Genomic DNA, 23537 nt, shown 5'->3' with positions numbered 1-23537 from the left:
AAGTTCTGTCAATAAACTCACAAAAAATAATGGTCATTAACAGCACATTCACCTTCGTGGTTATGCAGTGGTTATGCAGTGGCTACGTACTGTACGTCTTTACTCTTGGCAAACATATAGTATATTATTCACATAATATTCACATAACATAATATACATCTGTATGTACACATTCCTTCCGTCCTCCAGGCACTTCCTCCACTGACCCTGGGGTGAAATCGCTGACTACACTGTAGTTACATCACTCTTCAGCTTCATTCAAAAACAAGCCGCTCCATCAGTGAACCATGTTGGTATATTGTTAGATTCCTCACGAACCGGAGTGCGACCTGCCGACTGACAGCGGAGTTCACCTAGTTGCCATTTCTCTGTTCCTGTGGTCTTCGATGTGTTTGGTTGTTTATTAGGGCAGGTCCGGGACTGATACCTTCATCCCTGAAAATCTACAGTTTCAGGAGAGATGTGGTGGAGCGTAACGTATTTTAAAGGGCAATAATGGCGTTAATAGATATTTTCTCACTTCTGGAACTAAACATAAAGCTAATTTATTCCTGGGTCTTGTTTAGAGGCTGATCATCACGTGTATCACACATGCCTGAGTCTCCCGGCATTGTATGGTCAGATACAACTAAACAGCGGGGGTCTGTGGGCAACTGTTTCTTACTCCATCTGTTAAAAATATTTTCATTCTAAGATAATAATGACCACCATCACCGGCGCTGACGCTAAGTAGCATTTTTTTTCCTTCTGCACATCGTTAATGCCCTTTTTATATTATTATATATTTACTTCATTTATTTAACACCACAAAACAACAACGAATGTCAAAATTGTCAAAATGAACCCCTCTGCGTGAAAGGGTTATGATAAAAATCCAAAGTGGTGGAGCTTGCTGAGACAGTTAACAGTACCACCAAATGCCTCAGACAACAAAGGAGTAAGAGGAGAAAGAGACTCACGCCTGTAATGCAGCACTGGCTTAGACACTTCACCACGGCATGAATGGAACATTGTTTTTCACACCACCACTATGGCATGTCAGTATGGCCCCCCCCTGCTCTTTTTTCTTCCCCCCGCCGGGTATAAAATACAAACAATCACTTTGGAGCGAGAACATTAGCTGATGCGGTACATACTGTGTGTTTGTAGGCATATATCAAGATGATAGAGCAACGTAAAGAAGGAGGATTCAAGTCAGTCAATGGGGATTGGCACTGTGACAGTAATGAGACGGGAATCGTCAAGTGGCGGCACCAGGCCCGGTGCTGTGGTCCCCTGGAAATGTCCACCTATAGCACACATGGTAATCCAGCACAAACATTATGGCAAAAATACAACACGTTGCACTACTGTACAGTTTCTTCATCAACACTGTTGAGGACTGGGCTGATCTATCCTAATGCTGCAAATCTCTTGTTGCCGTTTATACACCGGTGTGACAACCTTCCTGATTTATCCAGGGATTTGAATAAATCTGTCCTATCATCAGAGAATAAGGCAGTTTATGGTAGAGAAGTCGTGCCACAACCACAGTGGACTGTAGCTCTTGGGTGAGAAGGAATCGCTTCCACATCTCGATAAGTCTGCTGTACCTATGGAATGTCATCCAGCCCCCCTCGCAGTTTGAATGGAAACGATGAAAACACAGCCACGGTGACCCTTCCTCAGAATAGACGGGTCCATTCTGTAGCTTAATATGTTGTGTTACTGCTACAGAGACCCTCAGCCACAAAAGAGCTTTAGTCTGGAGGCATAGAGGACCCAGGAAAAGCACAAAAAAATATCAAAAGAGATAAACATCACCAACAAGGAGAAAATCACAGCTGTACATTAAAGGTTAAAAGATTGAACCTTGACCAAGATTTATTTTTCTCCTCTTCTTCCAGTTCCAGTCATTTCAATGCCAAAGTCCATAGGTCCAAACGGTAAAGTAGAGGGGTGACTGGTTGGCGTCATCGGACCTCCAGCCAATGTGATTGCCCCGCTGCGGTAAATATCTGGTTGCTATCTACCTTCGAAGCAGTCCAAGTACTCCAGGACAAGATCATAGCAGAATCGGTACTGGTCCTGCAGAAAAACACACATTTGCAAATTAAAAAGGGAAAAACACGTAAATAATCATAGACATATTTTTGCCAGTTGGATTTATTTTCACACATTCTTACCAGTGACTCCACCATGTTGGGTTTACAGTTGCGTAGAGTTTTGACAGCGTAGAAGATGTCCACCATGTTCTGGTACTGGATCATCTCAAGCAGAATGTTGCAGGCACAGAAGGTCCCACTGCGACCACCGCCGTTACTGCAGGGGAGGAAATGTGTGATTCAAAAAATATAACCTAAATACGTGCTTAATCTTTTTTTATTTAATTTCAAATGTGTTTTTTATTTGTCAATGCTGTATTTTCGCCATGCTAGCAGCATGAGAGATGGCTACATCGACTGGTCACTGTCGGTATGATGCAATCCCCATCCCATCATATTGCATAAACAGCACTATGTATTTCATACATGCAGTTAACCTCAACATATCCAAATATATCTCCAGGCTCCAGTCAGAAGACTAAAACACCAGCAGGAGCCAGGCAGAATACGTGTCATCTGATAACCATGTTTTTGTGTTCATGCTACCTGGTGAAAACATCCGACACAGTTCATCCAGCACACGCACGCCATCCAAAACTACTGACACGGAAAAGCTGCGAGGAAGAGAAAACTGAGAAATAACCGCAGAGTGTGGCATTTCCTCGGGAAATATTGTCTTGGTCATCACAAATGAACAGCAATATCAATAAACCAGTGGAGGACAATCTACTTCCTCTCCTGAGACAAATGCAGAGGAGGTGGGCGCGGGAGCCCTTCGCTGCGTATACAAGCGATATTAAGGTAATCAATCGTCGTCAGCGCTTGGCAGTCTTGGATTTACTGTAGTGAGAACCCTCGCATTCTGTATTAAGCCATAATTGATTTGATCTCCATAATCTCTTTCCTGGTTGTCGTGGGTAACACTGTGTGACAGCGCTGAGTGATGTGCTTTCGGATGGGGGCGGCGGGGATGAACGTGTGACGGGTTGGCAATGAGCTGGACGGCCCATTCATATTCATCAGCGGGCGTGCGCCCCGGGGGCTTAGGACAACAGAGGGGGCATACAACACCACACACTGCACCAGGCCACGGCACAGCACTTAACGCCACTGTCATTCTCTACTTCATTAAAACATACTTGGCACCGCATCCCGTTGCACCAAAAAAATACACACACACAGTCTCCGCCTCGTCGAACAGATTTGGTCGTGATTTGCCACATTTTAACATTTTTTTGTGATGCTCCCCTCTGAGAATAAGATTTGCACTTTTAAATGTCACTGTTCCAATAGCAGTAATTCCGCGCCTGAGACCTTTTCTGAGAGACCCCGCTTATTTCTGTCTGGTCTCCTTTTCCTCTCTGTTAACATACAGTACAGGATGTACTGCTAGGAGATTACTCACAGGCAGTGGACGACGGTGCGTCCTTCTCCACACTCCCTCTGCCACTTGTGCACTTGAGCCAGCAGGTTCAGGAAAGCCTTCTTGGAGTCGGGGACATCTCGATACGCCGACCAGCGCAGGAACTGGAACTGACACACGACCAGCTGGCCCTCTTGGATCTAGGGGTGCAACAGAAAACATTTATACGTGTGAAATCTCTGCACCATGTCCCTGCCTTGCATTGCATTTTCTGGTTGTTTCTGGTATTTCTACGTGCGGCCGTTAACGCCCCGTGTGTTGAGTGCTCCCCAGGCTGCATGCTGGCACTCTCAGCTGTGCTCACTCAGCAGACTGACTCGGAGATATATGGGCCTGCAGGTGTAAGCGGGACCTGGGCTGTGTGTGAGAGAGGTCCCCGTGTGTTCATAACCTTGTCCTATAGAATCTCACCTAATACTTAAGAACCAGCGGAGAACTGTAAGTCATGCAAATTGGGCTGGCAAAGACACCAACGATGCATGGAGGAATTGCCTCAGCGGAGGTGGGATTTACACTATGTACTTTTTTCTTTTTGGTACTACTCTCATACCCACAGCTACATATGCTTAAATTGCACTTCCTGTGACTTTTACTCCCTACCCTTGTATATCAATGTCACGTACAGGAAGCGTATGCACTAATGCACTGAGAGAGGGCCAGTTAGAGGGAGAGGTGTGTGTTATTTCTGTGTGATTTGATTTCTCCCACACTGTGTTAAGCTGCCCTCTCCTTGACAGCGGTGTGCAGCGGGTAGGAAAAAAAAGGTGCCATGGGTACAGAGGGGAATGACAAGGGCAGTCGACAGAGGAGGTGAGGGTGTCAATCAGGGGAAGGAAGTTCTGTGCAATGCATGTCGCGCTGCTTCTAATGGCGGCGAGGAAACACCTTGCATACAGATTTCTTCAATAATTGGTCGACAGTGAACCTGAGCAGTATGCATGCATGTGCTTATGGAAATTTTGCAGGCTTAAACCATACCTGCACACAAACACACGCACACACATTCAACACCGTGATCGTGTGCGAGGCAAAAAAAGTTGGGAATCGACGACAGCGACATCCCTGTGCTCCCTCCACCATGACAGAGCTGTCAGCGCCTGTTTCACAAGGTCTCGCTAATTCTACTACATGCCAGATACTTAAAAACATTGCATGACATGGTTTGTGAACAAATCAAAACGAGAGTATGCTTTTGCAGCTTGAAAAGACTATCCTGCAACTGAAAATATGGCATGCATTATGAGGATGAAAGTCCCCTCTTTAGTATGCCAACAGGCAGCTAAGAGAGGGAAGACGCCTTTGTAGGTAATGACAAGAAGAAATTGAGAAAGGGAGAGACTGACCTTTATTGCATGCATGTTAATGGGCTTTTCCTGCCTGTTTTCCATAGAAAGTTCTTATAATATGTATCACTCTTATGCGCACATCTTACGGAAACACTGGTTCAATTTTCTGGACCGCTGAATATCTAAACAACGTCCTTATGTAAAATGCACTCTATGAATAAGATCCTCTTTTTACCCAGTATAAATCTCTCGGCCATATTTTAGAGTGTATTTATTTCAGAGTGTATTTATTTGACAAGCCTCCAATTCCCATGAGGCAATACACTAGTGAAGTGCCGTGTTTGCATAAGATACAGACAGCGCAATAGACACATACTGATGCACAGGCACACCATATGTAAAAATCTAGCATCGAGTGAAGCGTTCAGCTTTTGAGTTTGCGCACATCCAAGAAGTTGTATAGAAATGCAAATCATCATACAGGTTTCAGGTGCATAGCGTTTTTACAGCCGGTTCTATAGTACTTTGACTTTGCCGACTTGTGTCAGGCGGTTTTTATATGCACATTATAGCTGGCAGCTCTACTGTACAGTAAAATGTCACATCTGAAATACCGGCGAGGACCACAGCTAATGCATTTCTAATGAGGTTCGGGTTACCATTTTGTGATATACCATTGAGCTGAACAATATGTCCCATGCAGGCCTATGTCCGAACCGCACTGACTCACCCTTGTGACGTTCTTGACCCGAAAAAGACGAGTGATGACATCCTCATCTGCTGACATGGACAGAAACTCCACTTCCATGGGCCCGTACTGCTGTAAACCAGGCTCCGGCCAGTATTGAACACACGGCTAGAGGTAGAAGTGGAAAGTAGAGAGAAATTTGAGGGGTTATCGCTGATTCAACGAGGCACATAAAGTACTCATACTTTATTCAGTAGTTGTGGCCAACGATGCATTTGCTCTCAAAACCTTGGATTATCAAAGAGAGGAGAACTTTAAAAGGCTGAAATTATGAAATCATGCAAGTATGTGTTTGTGTAAGGGTGTGTGTATGTGCAGTGGGGGAGGGTCTGCATGCATGCACTGTAAATAAGAAGAACATAGCACAGTTGAGCTCAGACACTCAGATGCACAAGTCAAATAATAGGAACAGTGCGTGCCTACATAAAATGAGAGAGGTGTTACGGTAGCACACTGCTGTTAATATGGTGAGAGACGCATCGCCGAGGGATGTAATGTGCTTTGAGGGATTGCAACAAGAGGGAGACAGAGTACTCCAGTGCCACGAAAAAACTCTACAACAGAGTTCATAGCAATACTGCACCGAACATCTTAAAGAGCCGATAACTCAATTTTTCAGAACTACATTGCACAGGAAGAAAAGAGATGAAAAATATTTAACAGGCAGTGAATTAAAGTGGGTACCTACTATTTTTTTCAGCTTTTTTTCTATTACCTGACAGCTACAGTTGATAACTTAAATAAAAAATGACTTTTTTGTCATATTTGCACAAACTGTTACTATATTGTGATGGAGACAGATGGAGACAGAGTCTGTGGGGAAAAACAGTTTCTTTACCTCCTTTTAGTGTCTCCTAATGGCAGGCGTACCCTTGTGCAAGGCACTGGACGCCCAAAATGCTCCCCAGGCGGCTGTATCGTAGCCAGCCGCTACTCCTAATACAGAGGCTAAATTTCACTGTAAGCTGTGCTGTGTACAATACAATGTGTGTGGGAATTGGTGACAATTTGAGAAAATATGACAAAAAGTAATTTTTCATGAGTTACCAAGAGTAGCTTTAATGAGCACAACATAGTCAATGGCTTAAAATCCAATATAACTATAAAGTGTCATCATCCTACATTTATAAAGCCTGTCACAACCCTTTAAAGGTCATGAGCTCTCTTTATTGATTTAGTAAATGAAGTTAGTTGTCTTTAAAGCAAAGTAAATAATGGACCTTTTTAGAGGAAAATTTAAAATAATGTTAAAGGCTGACCTTGGACAAAAAAGATCCATCATTTAGAGTAAGCCTGCCTTCCAAGGTTGTGATACAGTGCATATTCAATATTTTAAAGTTTAATATTTAAGGAACATTGGCTAGGAGATTGTAAATCTAGCATTTATGCCTAAAAACCTGCACAAGCCTTTCTCCTCGATGTCTTTTGTTCTTCGCAGGTGGATCTTGTGAATTCACAAGTTATTCATACACATATTAAATATACAGTTGTGTCAAAGCTGCACAAGGTATTCTAAAATTACAAAGAAGTATTTAAAATGGTTGTTAATGATATATTGATGAAAGCTGCTAGTATATGCATTTTATTTTTCATTTATTTAATTTCAAACCTTTATTTAACACTCGTAGGGCATTGAGGTTTCCCTCATTTACAATGACGATGAGTTTACATCAAAGGACAATTTAGACAATAGAAATGACAAATACACATTAGTAAGTAACTATAAAAAAATAAAACTAAAAACAGTTGATGAGATAAGATTAAACATCAAATGTTTAATAACGGTAACAGATGGGAGTACCTCTAACTTTACGGTTTGTTGCAGAGCGTTCCATGTGCAAGGGGCGTCGATAATGAAGGCCGTTTACCTAGCTCTCAGCGTGCACAAGGAACCCTAAGAGTAAGCCAATTGTTGGATCTGGTTTGATAAGAACCAGGATTCAGATGTAGTAGGGAGGAGATGTATGGAGGAAGTTTATCGTCTCTGTCAGTGGTCTTTCCTCCCTGTGTGGTGTACCACAAGGGTCCATTTTGGGGCTATACTTGTTCTCTCCTTTCCCTCAGACTAGATCCGAAGGCAGCGTGACATTCCTCATTTATTTCCATTATTATGGTGATATATGAAGGCATACCTGTCCCAAGGTTGTTGAATTATTCAGAAACATTACTGTTGATCTGCCATTAAGGACTGGATGTCTTCCAATCTCCTTCAGCTTCACTCCAACAAAACAGAGAGCTTAACTATTGGCTGAACACATTCATAGTCAGGTTGTGCCAGCTTTTGGTTCTTTAATAAGAGTATGTTGTTTTTTTCTGCTGGAAATCTGTTACATTTAAAGTGGCAATCCGTAAGATTTGAGATACGTTGCTGCTAGCGGCCTCTTTGGTGGTAGATGTAACTGCACCTCATCTCCCTCACCGAACAGTTTCGACTGTCTCTCATCAAGTACAAGCACTTTCATTAGTGGGTCATATGACCAATCGCCATTTTTTTAACTCACTCTTTTATAGATAGTAACTTAAAAGACAATTAAAAAGATGAAAATGTTATGGACTGGCACTTTAAGAAGAAAAATTCTGTAATAAAGTTGCGTTTTATCAGTCTGGAGCCCCATGTTACTCTCTAGGTTTAGCCTACCTGTGAATAGCTCATGGATTAAATCATTCTTTTCTTTTTACAAAACACAAGCTTTCGTGTGTTTTCATTTCATTCATGCTTAATTAATGACCTGTTCATCTGTCTTAATCATTCTAGGATCAAATACTCAACAGTTGGCTGCCAGACTCCTGACAATAACGTTCTTATATGTCCATGCTTAAAATAGACACAGCTTGGCACCTGATGTTCTGATAGAGTTAAAGCTTTAGTCTTTAAATGACCCTTTTAAAAATGAATGAATTATTTTCGTTCTTTGTTCCTCGTGATTAATTGTGTTGTGTGCAACCATTACAAATGTTAGAAAGAACAAGGAACATTACAGAACAAAGAGAGAGAAATGTGATCATGAAAAGTGGAGCGTCAACAAGAGAAAAAAACAACCCTGAGACGTGTCTAGAGGGGCAATGAAAGCCTATTCCTCCGAGATGTAACTGAAGGGGGAAAAGGGAAACTGGGCCAGGTGTTATCTGGTGGTGCCCTGGGATCAGTGTGGTCAGGGATCAAAGCCCAACAGGAACTAATCCCAAGCATAGGAAGATACAGAAACAGTGATGGCATGTCAGGAAACGTCTCAAGAAAAGTTCAGATAGCCTCGAGACCGAAAGGAAAAAACTTGTACAGCAAACAGTTTCTCTTGCGTGAGTGAACTCAAAAACATTTTCTACTTTCTTTTTCTTTACAGTGTCAACAAATCGATGGCAATAAAACAATTTCCAACACTTTGACCTTACCCAGGCAGAGTTCGACTGATTGAGTTGGTTGAGCATGACCACGGCCGTGCAGCCGTAGTCAAAGACGAGCCGCCAAAAGTCAGCCGTGGTGCCGGGCAGAGGGTGAGGAGTGACGATGAAAGCGGCCTGCCGGTGGAAGCTGTCAGCGAGCGCGGCGTTGATGTAATTGTTGCTCTCCCCTTCTGTCGTAACCAGGAAGGCCAGGGCGCGATCCGGCGGCAGAACGTCCATGCTGCGATTCTTCTCTCTGTTTCTGGGCAACAGAGCGATGCTGCACTCTTCCACATCCAGGTGGGGAGTCACAGAGTTGAGTGTCTGCAAATGGAAACATTAAAGAGGCGAGATGAGAGGGGAAGGATGACATGAAATAGAAGCGAGAATTGAAAAGGTGAAACGTGTAGGGAGTCAGGAGGAAGAAGGGGGGGGGGGGGACAGAAAAGCAGCAAATCAGGCATGGCGGGGTACGTGGAGAATGTAGCGAGAACCCAATAATGCTAATTGGAAGAATCTAACGAAGATCACGTTGACGAAGTAATTCAAAAGAATAAAGGATGGTTTAGGCAGACTGCATTATAAAAGGAAATGATACAATAGGACAGACAAAAGTAAACTCTAGGGAAAACATTGCATATCAATCTTCTTGGATGAACTCTCCGTTAACTTAGACGTGATTGCATTAGCCGCAGTGAAAACATATTTTTTTGATCATTAATTCACAGCGTCGATAATACCGCTAACTGGGAAGCGGACAGGCTCTTTACAACAATGTCAGACGGCTGCGTTTGTGAGAACAAAGCCAGGCATGTAACGTTTTCCTTTATGAAGAACTAACAGTTTGCAATCAAAGTGTTGAACCGCCTACAGTTTAATTCACAAATTCCAAGCAAAACAATCTATCATCCTTCCCATGTAGAGGATGAGGATGCAACAGTATAAAATGAAAGCGGGGAGCCTTTTCCAGTATTACTTTGAAATGCTAAATCTTGAATCAATGCCGCTGCTGGTTGAGCTCTGCAGGGGTGGGTTGGTTGTGGTGAGGAGGGGTGGGGGTGGGGGGCAGGTAAGGCATATGGGAACGCAGCTGGCTCTCTTCGCTCCTAATCAACATCTAATAAAATGTTCTGAGACCGCGTTCCTACAAACCAAGCGGAAGATTTCAATGACAGTCCCACGGAATCAAAAGCGAAAGGAAACAAACACCATCCTGCACAAATACAAACACTGTCAACACACATGCACATGGACATTCATGGATGCATTGATTTTACTACTGCATTAGTATCGTAAGTGGTAGTAGTAAAAATACAGTAGTGGTAACAACAGTTTGAGTGTAGGTACACGCAAAAAGGAATGTGTGCTATCGTTAGTAATATTAGCAGTACTCCAGTGGTAGTAGTTGTATATTGTTGTTACTAGTTCCATTAAGGTCTGTGAAATCATTTAATTGATGATATTTAATGAAATGAAATACATTTTAATAAGTGTGTGTCAGAATACATGTTTTTGCTGCATATTGACCAAAAACAACTATGTATTCAGAACGTTGGCCACGGTCATGATGTTGCCATCCAGCTAGAGTCTGACCTGAAACTCTTCCCGTAGCTGAGAGGAATTACTCTGGGAATCCACACGCAGCATCTCTTTGTAAGTGACGGCGAACTCGTTCACCAAGATGGCCGTCTCTCCACACAGACAGGCCTCCAGAATGGCATCATGGATGAAGATGTACTGCTCCTGAAAAGGACAACAGGCAACGTAATGAAGTGCTGCGTATGCACGTTCGGCACGCGCGTGTACTCTGGCATTACAACGGAGGTAGATTAAGATCAATCAGATTAAGAACATATGCAGAATAAATAATCGGCAATGAGAAGAAATTACTTGTCGCGACCTTGTTGTGAATTAAACATGCGCTTTAATGTTGGCGGTGCATGTAAGCTGTTGGAGGATAAATACATATTGCCTAGTAAACAAGCACATGTGTAAACAACTACAAATGTAATAAACAGCTAAGTCAATGTTGGATTTACATAATAAGGGGTGAATATGCAATCTGCACATCTAAAAGAACAGCACATGCCTACGCAGCATATTGACAGACAATGCAAGTCTTTTCACTGAAACTCCCGCAATGACCTTTACATGAGTCCCACAGCGAGAGTATGATAATACAGCCTCCGCCCCTCGCTCTTTGAAATGCAAACAACAGGAGGGGAAACTAATGTTTAAAAACCTGACTCTCCGGAACTTTTCCAGTGGAGACATATTACCATATTATGACCACTGATGTAACCTCCTGAATATATATGCAAAATAACAGACGTTGGATATATTTCACATGAGTTTGAATGTGGAGTGGACTCCCGGCGGTGCAGCAGCAGAACCGACCTCCGTCTGGATCATGTTGATGCGTCGAGAGCAGAGGGTCTTGACACAGTTGTAGATATCCACCACGCCTTCACACTCGGCCATGTCCAACATGACATCCAGCACGATGTAGCAGCCGGTGCGGCCCGCCCCCACACTAGAGCACAAAGGACAACTTTCATGAGGACCCATGCTGTCCTGAGGCATTACATGGCCAGGCTATCCAGTTGGTACAAATCAGCGTGGATTCACTTATAGCCAGTGAATTTTGTATTTGAAATAAATAAATAAGGTATTTTTATGTAAGAGATACACTAATGGCTAATGAAGAGGATCCTATAAAGCTAACAGCTGCCTCGATCAATCATGTGACCCTCTCTCTGGACATAGTGGCCATTAGTAACACAACTTGCCTAGATGCCAAAATTTAATTGTGATAACTTCATAATTTACTGCACAATAAAAGTTAATAACACTGGTTTTATAACACCACAGTTTCCACCGCTGCTAAGCAACAAGTCACCTGCAGTGGACCACCACGGGGCCCGCGTCTGGAGGCGTGGAGGCTTTCACTCTTCGTATAAAGGCCAACAGTCCGGTGGCGTGATAGGGCACCCCATGCTCGGGCCAAGATGTAAAGTGGAACTGACGCACCTCATGCTTGGTTGAGTAACCTCTCTGTCAAACAGAAACACGGTACACATTAGCATTACATGTAGAACACTGTGTTTATATGGCTTGCATCCTAACCACAATAGCCTGCGGGCCCTTATTTCACTCCCATCCATTAAGAGACATCCGTGATAGATGTGATAGGTTCCTCGGTTCAGTGTGAGGACAACCAGGACATTATTTACGTGGGGGTGTTAGGTCTTCTAGGACAGTTAGGCCTCTGGGCATCACATGCTAGTAGCAGCTGCAGTGTGACAGACACGCGAAAAGGAATTACTGAAGCTCTCAGAGCTCAGGGAGGGATGGGAGTGTTTTCTCCTCACTACTGGGAGGCTGCCCCAGTCACACAGCAATTTCTTCCTCTGTACAGAGTTGACAAAGTAAAGCGACGCAAAGCAAAGATTTGTCGAAGACAGAAATCCAAAAAGAAAAAAGAAAAGAGCTTTGGAAAAAACAAGCTGTCACCAGCTCCCAAATTCGTGCCGATTTTTAAATAAGCAGCGGCGTGTGTGCCCGCGGAGGGCGAATGTGACAGGGTGATGATAATGTTGTGTTTGTGTCACTGTCACTCCAGCGTCGCTCCGAGGCCCTTCAATGAGAGATCCCCGGGAGATTGACAGGATGAAGACCATCACAACACTGTAACAGCTATGTTGGGAAGACGGAGGGGGCATTCGCATAGCTACTGGTGTTAATCCCTCTCGATTTAACACGTGGTCCTTATACCCATCAGCACTAAGTCCTGTCAAGTATCTAATCCCCTCTATTAATGTTCTACTTCTCATTCTGTGAATATAACAACTCAAACATGCAAACGACAGCAGGACAACAAGGACAACCTTAGATAAACGTACCCTCTCCAAGGCAAAGGTGCGAACTGTGTATTCAGCCAGAGTCTCCGTCTTAAGCAGAGAGATTTTGATGTCACCATACATCTCGCTGTCATCCGGCCAATATTTACAGCATTTGACCTGTTTGAACATAGCAAAGCATGGGAGTTAAACCTCTTGTTGACGTTCCTGGAAAATGCAGCGGCGAAGCTGTAATAGGTGTAACACACTGCATCTGTTTGATAAGATGCTTGTGAAGGTTGAATCTCCAAAAGCAGAATTTCTCTAATTCTGTGGTTCAACCTCGTTATCAAGAGTATGCCGAAATGAAATGTCCTAAATTCAATGTTCCCCAATTCAACCCCCTCAGGTTTAAATTGCCTAATTTTCCAAACGTCCCCATTAAGTCATTTCTCTTATTACATTTCCCCCTCTCTAAGTCAAAAATACCTTCTATATATATATATATATATAAGAAAATATATATTTCATGACATGTGTGTCCATGTGCTGAACCATGCTGTTGGGGTGTTTGAGGTTGCTGCTAACAATGTTAACGTAAGTAAACAGCATTAGCATTCCATCAATTCAACCACCAGCCTTCAAGGTTAAATTGTTGAACAAATATCACTATCTAGATGCAATAGTTAAAAACATGAAGCACTTAATGTGTTGATTTAACTAGAACAAAGGGATACAGGTGTGACATTGAATACATTGTAAGGGTAGAGGTTACTCAGGAACCAAAACAACAATCTGTTCCACTGCGGATGTTTATTTTGTGAAAGCAAAAGAAAAGGAACATAATTGCATCATGATGGGAGGATTAATGGACACAAGGGCGGCAATCTTCTTCACCAAGACCAGACAGAAAGGAGGTAATTTTGTTTCATTTAATGGAGATGCTATTTGAATTCGGCCACATGGACCAGTCCTCTTTTGTTGACAGTTACGAGTTATTGGGATGAGGGAACCAAATGGGATGTAGGGCTGCTGTGAGAAAAACGGTGTAATTTTAATCATCCACTGAGTAATCCGTTTCTCTTGGCCTGGCTGAAAGGGATGGGGTGCTTAGAGACAGAATTCATATACCACAGGTATTTATGTGAGGTGGATAATAACAGTACTACAGTCCAGCCATTAAGCCTGTGTAGTCATGCAGTGTAAATACACGGACAGCAGCCCTGGATGTGAGGCTCGGGCGTGTTTACGTCTCACAAGCATTTTTACAGCACATTTCATAGACTCTAATCATTATGGTTGTGATGTAGATTTTTATTCAACAACATTGCAATGTCATGGTGTTTTGAAAAGAGACATCCATTAAAATGCATGTGTTCAATGTACTGTGTACAGGCTTTAAGTATGGTTTTCAAATGCCACAAAGATACGGAAGGTTTGACATTTTGAAATGAAGAATAAATACCACGCTTTATGTTTGGGTGGAAAATATGAAATTATAACCAACAGCTGGTTAGCTTGGCTTGGCATAAAGACTGGAAACGTGGGAGACGGCTCGTCTGCCTCTGCACAAAGGTAACAGAATCCATCGAAACCGCTCAAATGAACTCTTATGTATTTAAACCGACCAAAAAGGGCGCTCGTAGGTGGATTTCATCAGTTTTACTTGGCACAGTCTGCAGTCATTATGCTGCCTGTAGCTTCATAGGTAGTGGACATGTGAGTGATGTTAATCTTTTCATCTAATTTTCAGCAAAAAAAAAAAATAAAAAATGCAAATAAGCACACTTCAAAATGTTGAAATATTCCATTAACATTTACTCTCTATTGTTCGTGATTTCACATGATTGCAGGGCATCCTCACTGAAAAAGGAATCGCTTTTAGGCTGCAGTTTGCATGCAGAGCAAGCTGCTCATCAGACACATAAAAAAAACCTTTCATACAGACACCAAAATGTACCCAGCAGTGAATGTGGGATGTTTCTGTGCACTGGGTGCTGACAGGGGGGGGGGGGGGGGGGGCACATCACTTACCCTGCCAACCTCCACCAGCTTAGTTATCATGACGATGCTGAAACAGTTCTCCTGCCACACCATCCTCCAGAAGTCGTACAGAGTCTCCTGCTTGGGTCCTAGTGGGAAGAAATAACAGAATGAAACCAAAAACCGCAGCATCAAAGCGCGCGTTGCTCAATAAGGGAGTTCTTGTTGTTTGCAAAATCTCGTGTTGTCGCGACCTAAAGTGTCCTTCCTCATACGACGGTGTACTGATCCTTCAATAAAGATATTGGGAATTCCAGGCAGAAGAGGTGATGCGTGACAAAACAACAGCAGTAGCTGTTGATGAAAGCCCCGGGGACCATCAGTCACTCATCTGAGGAGACGTTTAGGAAGCGGGATACGACTTTAAAGCGAAGATCACGTAGGAAACAAATGCTCAGAGAGACAAAAACACGGCTGATGTCTTTTTTTTTCTTCTTTCTTGCAGGTTTCATCTATCCGTCTGTCTGGGGGGGGGGGGTGCAAGATAAGCAGATGAGCAGACCTTGGGTGACTTTGTGATGGGAGCTCCCTGGAAACTGACACTCCTTGGGGTTTAGAAACAGCAGAGGGGAAATTTATAACACAGCCACAGACAGTCCGTCAGAAGCGACTTTATATTTGAACGACAGAGGTTAAAATAAAGGTGCTGTCCCCGACAATGAACGCAGCTCTCGGTGTGTCGCAGAGATTGGGAAGCTATAATTAATGTGTTTAATTATTCACCTCTCCTCGTGATTAATTCAGTGACATCCCTCACACAGCCTTCACGGCCTGGTAGTCACACCATTACCTTTGGACTCGCCACATAGAGCGCTTTTTGGCTCGGTGGTTAGATCATCTTCAATTTATTACATGGCGACAAAAGGCACTCACTGTCCTGCATGCACATGAACCACATCCTTGCCTTGATACTCACCCTGAGTGGCGATGAAGTGGTTGGATCGATGGTAGCCCTGAAAGAGAGAAGAGAGATGACATGCTGAGTAAGCACATCTGCGCTTCGGGCACAGTCTCTCTGTCTCACCCTTTTCCTTGCCTGGTTCCCCCGCATGCTGCTTTCCCACTACTGACCCACTGTAACTGCGAATCACATTTCCTGTATCGCTGTCCAGCACTGTCTGACCTACAGCTGACTCTGCCGCACGCCTTCACCCTCACACATTCCACAGAGTCGGGGGCAGTCGAGGCAACGCGCTGTAAATACTGCATCCTGACAAACTGTAGATGAATTGAAATTAAATGTGGGTTAGGGCGACGAGGCGGGCTAGCCCGACTGAACGATGACTGAATCCCTGTGACAGTTTAATAAAGATATGATTAAGAAACAAAAAGGAGCGCACTCTTCAATTTCAGGTGTCCGATTCATTTATAAAGCTCTTTCACAGAGCGGCGTCCCATAAAAACAAATCCATTTTCATTGGAGATACAATACGCGCTATATCTGGGATGATGAATTTCACCCTAACAGCACCCAAGCCCCCCCTGAAAATCCAGCCTCGAATTTCACGTCAATGCATGAAATCATCACCAACACAAACAGTTTTCAAGGCACAATCTGATATGTACAGTGGAGTATTCTGAGATTCCTCATATCAAAGAACGTGACGGCCTTTGATATAGATGACAGACATTTTCATACAGTGAGTATGGGGTGAATACGAATGAACACTGAGATGTCACCTCTACGGCCGAACGGGGAAGAAACATGACAAAAGACCACAAAGAGGGAACGCTTTGAGGGCGAGCAAACCGTTCGATGGAAGTCTTGAAAATAAGCACTGCCTATCCAAACGCCCAGTATGAAGGAAAACACCTGTCTCTGTGATGCGAGCCAATGAAAACTTCACCTGGAAAAACCACAAGGATGCTGCGGTTCGATGTTTGTTTTCATCATGAGAGGAGCAGCTGGGAGGATAGTTGATGCCCCAATTACACGACTGAGGAGTTGTGGAGGCAGAATTATCTGAATGAACTCCACCAGCTTTCATCAAAATCAGCATGATGGGGCAATCAATGTTGATAACGGTTCCCATCTTTTTGCAGAGGGCATCTCTCTAATACGCTAAGTCCGCCCACGTCGATGATCTGTGGCCAAACTGAATGTCATCCCGGCATGTAAACGGGGACGTTTGAAATGGAGATGGATGACTGGTGCTGTGAGAGCCTGCTATCCACAATCCCTCTGGCCGCGATCAAACGACCTATCAGCAATGTCACCACTCCTTCAATAAGACGGTCACCATAGCAACTAAACTTCCCTGAGTCTTGGCCACTTATGACAACTAACAAAGACAGCAGGACACATCATTGTGTTAATTTACAATGAAAGGGCTAAAATGGGCATTGGGGGGGGGCACAAACCTGAAACACACTTTCACACCTTTGAGTATTTGTGGATAGAGGATAGCGGAAAGAGAAGTGTGAAGTGGGAAGAGAGGAGGGGGAAGAGAGCGAAAATAGAGGGATGTAAGAAGACAGAAGAAAGAGCAGTGAAGTACTTACTTCCCTGTTAATCCGAATCTACAGGGTCCAAGGTCGAGGAAGTGGGGAGGGGAGTAGAAAAAGAAGACATATAGGCTAGTTAATGAAAGTTGTAAGTAGGAGTTATGGTTACAGACAGGTGGGAAGAGGTGTGTGTGTGTGTGTGTGTGTGTGTGTGTGTGTGTGTGTGTGTGTGTGTGTGTGTGTTTAGTTTAAGTACAGAAGCACTGGGCTTCATGAATTATTATGAGGGAATTTATGACCTAGGGCCATCCTTTATTTATTCAGTCTAATGTGTTTTTTTTGTGTGCAAAATCAGTGAAGCTCCCCTTTGATAATAGAATCAATTATACTAGTTAAGCAACAATCAAGAGTCAAAAGGTAAATGTATTATTTATGCTTCGTCGAGACGTGTGATCAGATTTGATTGAGAACAGCCTGGCAAAATCAACAAACAACCATCAGATTCTGATTGAAATGCTGTTAAACTGACTGCTGCACTGAAATAGAGGCCCGCCCACTCGCAAACCAGTGAGAAAAGCAAAAACTAAATGCAGAAAAATTTGCTCTAAACTATAAAGCTGTTCTGAGTGCAAAAAGGGTTCAGGTAGAGTTTCACTGATTGAGGAAAAGGTTTCATTCAGACAAAGCTGACTCATGACGTGTGTGTGTGAGTGAGTGTGTGTGTGTGTGTGTGTGTGTGTCTGTGTTTGATTGGCCGTGCTACACCTGTCACTAAGACCCCGTTGGTCTTTAGAAGGATCCGTTATGTAAATCAACCATGACGCAGCTGGACTGCTCTCCTTTCCAACAGGCACAGGAAGCTGTCAAACATGTGCTAAGCTTTGTACCTCTTCAGGCGAACACAAGCGCCGCCAGACACGTGACAGAGAAAGTGGAGACAGAGAGCTTGCACTCCACTCACCTCTGTTTTGAAAACGCAATAATATTTCAGAGGGAGAGAAAAAAAAAAAAAAACTTCTCCATTTAACCTCCGGTGAAATAATCACAGGCTGCACAAAATATGCTTCGCCTTCGCTAATAGTTACCAGCCAGCTTGCTGGGTCAGCCTTGTCAGGGGGGTGACATCGCTGACACCGTAGTGGCTGCTGAGTGGTGTTTTTCCTCTAATGCCTGCACCTCGGTGCCCCGGATGCTAATGGAGACCCTCACAATACTACAATCCTAACAGCAGCCAGGTATTTTAATGCCCCTCTCATTGTAATGAACTCTCTAAAAGCATCTCACCACCGCTGGTCCTTCTCTACTGAGAAATAAAAGAGCGTGAAAAGCCCTGCAGTGCCAACAATTTTTGATGATATTATTTGGCCTAGAGGAACCCACCTAGTATCAATTGTCAACTTATGCAGCCGGTGTGAATAAGTGTTATTATACATTGTCTATACAGATTTTGACAGCGACAGGATCTTCTGAACTCCTATCAGCCTTGAACAGGAGTGCGAGTACATCGACTTCTCACCAAGTGGCAGTGGTCCCAATGAGAGGCATGCAAAAGAAATATTGTGAGATAAAGAAATCATATCAGATTGCCAGACTTCCTTGACATGATCCGTATGAAAAGCAACACCTGAGGACCGTTACAGCGAATTCACGGGGGAACCAAAATACAAGATTCTATCGACAAGTGTATCTAGTAGAAAAATTGTAGTTCTTTTTTCCAAAATCTGGGGTTCATTTTTTTATTTCATACTTCACAACTGCCATCTAACCACCGTTTTTTTATGAATGAGAACACGTATGGATGAGACCGTGTGAGACACATCAGCAACATATACATGTACGTCATGTGATCGGTGAGAATGTTACGGTGGCGCTGCGTGTGCTGCAGACAGTAAGGGCGAACGCCGGAAAGGATCAAGTCCTCCCGGCCCATCCACAGATTAAATAACGTCAATCACATCTATTTCATTTAGGGGGATTTCGTGGCATCTTACAGAAAGGTTCATTCCACTCCGTTTTAATAAAACTGATAGCAGAGTTATTCTAGGTCAGGGATTCGGTGCGTCAACTGACAACCATGACAGCTGACAACAACAACAAAATAGTGAGGAAGGGTGTTTGATTGGATGAAAGCTTCCAGGTGAAAGTGGGCCAGCAGACTGGTGAGCTTACGGGAAATGAGCGAGATGGACTGCGGCTTTGTAAGGGTGTGAGAGATCGAGACTATTTGTATCCCGTGTCAAACAGAAGAGGGAAAACAGGATTAGACTTACATCGATGTAGTTCGCGTTAATGTAGTCTGAGTTGGGGTCTCCCAGGAGAGGGTGGAGCTTGACTCTGTGCCGGTCATCTGAGACGGATTAGAATAATAGAGCACAGAACTAATGAAATACAAAGTTTCTGTTGTAAAAAAAAACAAACAAACAGAATTAATTGGGTTCTGATGACTTACATCCCGATAAGGTGTCGTGCCTCCCTTTGGTTTTGTCCTTCTTCTTTGTGCAATCCCAGCCATCAAAGAAGCTCTACAGAGAATAAAAATAAATAAAAAAAGACATATTTCAGGAACAGGGCCTCTTTATATTAGTAGCTAAACAAAGCTTGAACATGTTGTTTCCTGTGTGATTTGGGAAAAGTGTGTTTCTTGGCTAGTACAGTAAAAGAGCACATCAAGCATGGCCGAGGAGATTAAGAGCAGCTCCATCCTACATTTAGTGGTTTATACATGACATGTTATTAAACAAAACAGTGCCACAAACACCCGGTGGCTATATTCATACTCGGTTCAAATGTTGTTTACACCATCAACAAGAGTATCAAGAGATACCTGAATCCATCAAAAGTAATAGAACAGAATTTTATCAGAGCAGAGGCTGTGTTGCAGAATTGCGACCAAACAGCGACCATAGCTTGACAACCGTAACTAAGCACTGCAGTCCTTTCAATCTTCGCAACATGCCATGGTCAGAATAACAATCAGAGCATGTTTATTAGTTGTTTTTTTACATACAAGGAATTTGCCGTGGAATTTGGGTCACAGTAAACATGAAGAAAAAAATAAAATGAGAAAACAAGAATCAATAACATAACAGAAATGTACAATAACCCCTTTCTCTACATGTCTCCCTGTGATAGACTGGTTACCTGTCTGTCTCTACATGTCTCCCTATGATAGACTGGTTACCTGTCTGTCTCTACATGTCTCCCTGTGATAGACTGGTTACCGGTCTGTCTCTACATGTCAGCCCTGTGATAGACTGGTTACATGTCTGTCTCTACATGTCAGCCCTGTGATAGACTGGTTACCTGTCTGTCTCTACATGTCTCCCTGTGATAGACTGGGTTACCTGTCTGTCTCTACATGTCTCCCTGTGATAGACTGGTTACCTGTCTGTCTCTACATGTCTCCCTGTGATAGACTGGTTACCTGTCTGTCTCTACATGTCTCCCTGTGATAGACTGGTTACCTGTCTGTCTCTACATGTCGGCCCTGTGATAGACTGGTTACCTGTCTGTCTCTACATGTCGGCCCTGTGATTGACTGGTTACCTGTCTGTCTCTACATGTCTCCCTGTGATAGACTGGGTTACCTGTCTGTCTCTACATGTCGGCCCTGTGATAGACTGGTTACCTGTCTGTCTCTACATGTCAGCCCTGTGATAGACTGGTTACCTGTCTGTCTACATGTCGGCCCTGTGATAGACTGGTTACCTGTCTGTCTCTACATGTCAGCCCTGTGATAGACTGGTTACCTGTCTGTCTCTACATGTCAGCCCTATGATAGACTGGTTACCTGTCTGTCTCTACATGTCAGCCCTATGATAGACTGGTTACCTGTCTGTCTCTACATGTCAGCCCTGTGATAGACTGGTTACCTGTCTGTCTCTACATGTCAGCCCTGTGATAGACTGGTTACCTGTCTGTCTCTACATGTCTCCCTGTGATAGACTGGTTACCTGTCTTTCTCTACAGGGTGTACCCTGCCTTCGCCCAATGTCAGCTGGGATCGGCTCCAGCCCCCCCACCACCCTGCATACAGGATAAGCGGTGGATGGTTGGAAATGCTGGCCACCGATCTGCAACTTAGTGGACGTTTCTATAAACAGCACAGACATCAGTGAATGGTGAGAAGTCTGGTAATTAAAGTGAAGGCAGAGGAACTGTCTGCCACCTGCTTGGTGGATGTCTGCTCAGCTGTATTATAACACATCATACTCAGCAGCACATCTCCTCATTGCCATCATCTACCGTCTGCATGGGCGCACTGGTGAGCACTTGCTTTTACACAACGTAATAAAACCACTTTTTCTTATTTATCCAAGGTTGATTTGATAGGCACAGATACAGTGAATATGGACAAACTGAGAGCTGCTATGCAAATGATATCCCGCTCTTAGAGGATGCTATAGTTTGCGACACCAGTCAAGAGCTTTAATGAAACCCAGAGATTAGAACAAGGTGGAATGAGGTAAATCAAGTCTGCAAACAGCCTGTTCAGATCCATGAGCAAGGGCACACACACACACACACACACACACACACCAGTCTACCCCCCCGTGGTTTTCAGCCACTGGGGGAATTTGGTGAAACTCTGCCCAAGTATGCATGCTGAGCAGGGGATTACAGTGCAGTTCTCCCCACAGAGAGCCAAGAACCAGCCAAATCCTGCCTGGGATTACACCCTCCTCACTTTTTCTTCCTCTTTCCATGCACATCTCTTTCTCTCTCTCTTGAGGTCCATCTCCCTTTCTCTGAATTCCTCGTTCTCTATCCCTCTCCCGGTCCCTCCCTCCCTTATATTTGTGAGGCCAGGCCTCTGAGCTCTCTTTGTTTCTATGCTCCCACCACCCCTCTGCTCAGCCCTCCGGAGAGGAGAGAGAGATGCAGGGAGAGGAAAACACGGGAAGAAAACATTGAAAGAGTGGCGGTATATCGAAGGGGAGTGGGGGAGAAAAACAGCACAGTCCCGTGGAAGATTGATTAGAAACCCTCAGGGATCAGTGGGGTTGGTTGCTTAAGAGGATCACATAAAATGAGGAAAATGAGATGATGGAAACAATGACACAGTCCTGTACAGCCCTGATTTATTGACATTTAACATCTCACTGGATTGCATAATGTGCATTATGAATTTCCCTTCAAAAACAAGACAACAGTGGACATGCTGTCCTCCATCATTTCCCTTTCAGGATCGCCCTGTTACATCATCCAGTTCTGAACCGAAATCTTTTCTCACACACATCATTAATAAATGACAAAAGCGGTTATGAGATTCATAATCCCACCAGATTATGTCAAAATCCAATAAAATGTGTCTGAGATATGATTCAATTGGGACAATGAATGTAAAAAAACCTAGAAAACGTCATGCTGCCAAAAAGGTGGCATGAGGTAGCTTGTTGTTTTGCAGTAATTCAGAAACCCTGGTGCAACTAAACTTTGAATCAAAGAGTCCATCATCCTCGCTAACCTCATCCTCGGGGCACAAAGTGGTATAATGAAAGTTTTTGAGCTTTCGAGTAAAGCTCCGCTGTTGTTAACTCATACGTTTCCTCAGTGGGAATATGACTGAAGTGACAGAAGCTGCCACGCACACAAGGCCTTTTACAACTCACTGTAAATTCTTGATCAATGTTTTAACACAGCATAGGTATTCTTCGGGGAAATAAAAGCCTATACCAGCCGGGGGAGTGTAATATGATAGCCCTCATCATTTTCCTTCATAATGGCGAGGGACACTCTATCAAAACACATACTCTCGCAAAGATAAAAAAAAACAACAAAAAAATACAACAAAGAGGTGTGTATTGATTTTTTGAGTGGAGTGTGTTTTGCCCGTGAGGGACAGTTTAATGAGTCTACAAGCAGAGTTCCAGAGAGGAAAACCATGAACCAGAGACAAAAGATGTTTTTCTCTTTCCGTGAATGCCATGGGCAGTGGGTGGCAGGGATGGACTTCTCCCCCGGGTGTGATCTCCACTCTCAGCCACCATCGTTCCACGGGGGAGAGAGGTATTCAAAGATGCCGCCGCTTCGTTATGTGCAGAGATAGTGGTCGCTGCGACGGCAGGATGGGGATAAGAGATGCTTTTGCCAAAATAGAAAAACATGTCTGTACTTACGGTTCAGATCAGGACTGAAACCCCACAGTGCATTGGTGCAACAAAGAAGGAAAATGAGCCCAGCTGCCAAGCTAACTCGAGTGATTTACAACCAACAACATTAGTGCGCAATCCGATTCTTAACCGTTCCTGGGAGGTTCCTGGACAATGACTTGGTTTTATCATAGTG

General features: G+C 43.7%; 1 protein-coding gene across 4 annotated transcripts in view; it reads right to left on the bottom strand.

Annotated features, from left to right (window-relative positions):
- Positions 1 to 1072: 1072 nt before the first annotated feature.
- The window catches only part of ptprub (protein tyrosine phosphatase receptor type Ub), a 147675-nt gene continuing 125210 nt past the window's right edge, over positions 1073 to 23537 (bottom strand). For 2 of the 4 annotated variants that reach the window (XM_084026917.1, XM_084026919.1), the window contains 14 exons: positions 19699 to 19771; positions 19520 to 19596; positions 17307 to 17324; positions 15721 to 15757; positions 14796 to 14893; positions 12825 to 12941; positions 11822 to 11976; positions 11320 to 11455; positions 10516 to 10665; positions 8932 to 9246; positions 5524 to 5649; positions 3490 to 3647; positions 2166 to 2301; positions 1073 to 2067 (listed from right to left, as the gene is read on the bottom strand). In XM_084026917.1, coding sequence (XP_083883043.1) covers positions 2005 to 2067; positions 2166 to 2301; positions 3490 to 3647; positions 5524 to 5649; positions 8932 to 9246; positions 10516 to 10665; positions 11320 to 11455; positions 11822 to 11976; positions 12825 to 12941; positions 14796 to 14893; positions 15721 to 15757; positions 17307 to 17324; positions 19520 to 19596; positions 19699 to 19771 — 1659 coding nt within the window. In that variant the 3' untranslated portion in view covers positions 1073 to 2004. The remainder of the gene's footprint in view (positions 2068 to 2165; positions 2302 to 3489; positions 3648 to 5523; positions 5650 to 8931; positions 9247 to 10515; positions 10666 to 11319; positions 11456 to 11821; positions 11977 to 12824; positions 12942 to 14795; positions 14894 to 15720; positions 15758 to 17306; positions 17325 to 19519; positions 19597 to 19698; positions 19772 to 23537) is intronic. The other 2 variants (XM_084026918.1, XM_084026920.1) reach the window with 1 other exon arrangement.

Source organism: Eutrigla gurnardus, assembly GCF_963514095.1.
Source record: "Eutrigla gurnardus genome assembly, chromosome: 14".
NCBI lineage: Eukaryota > Metazoa > Chordata > Actinopteri > Perciformes > Triglidae > Eutrigla > Eutrigla gurnardus.
This window is presented reverse-complemented; position numbering and strand designations above follow the sequence as displayed.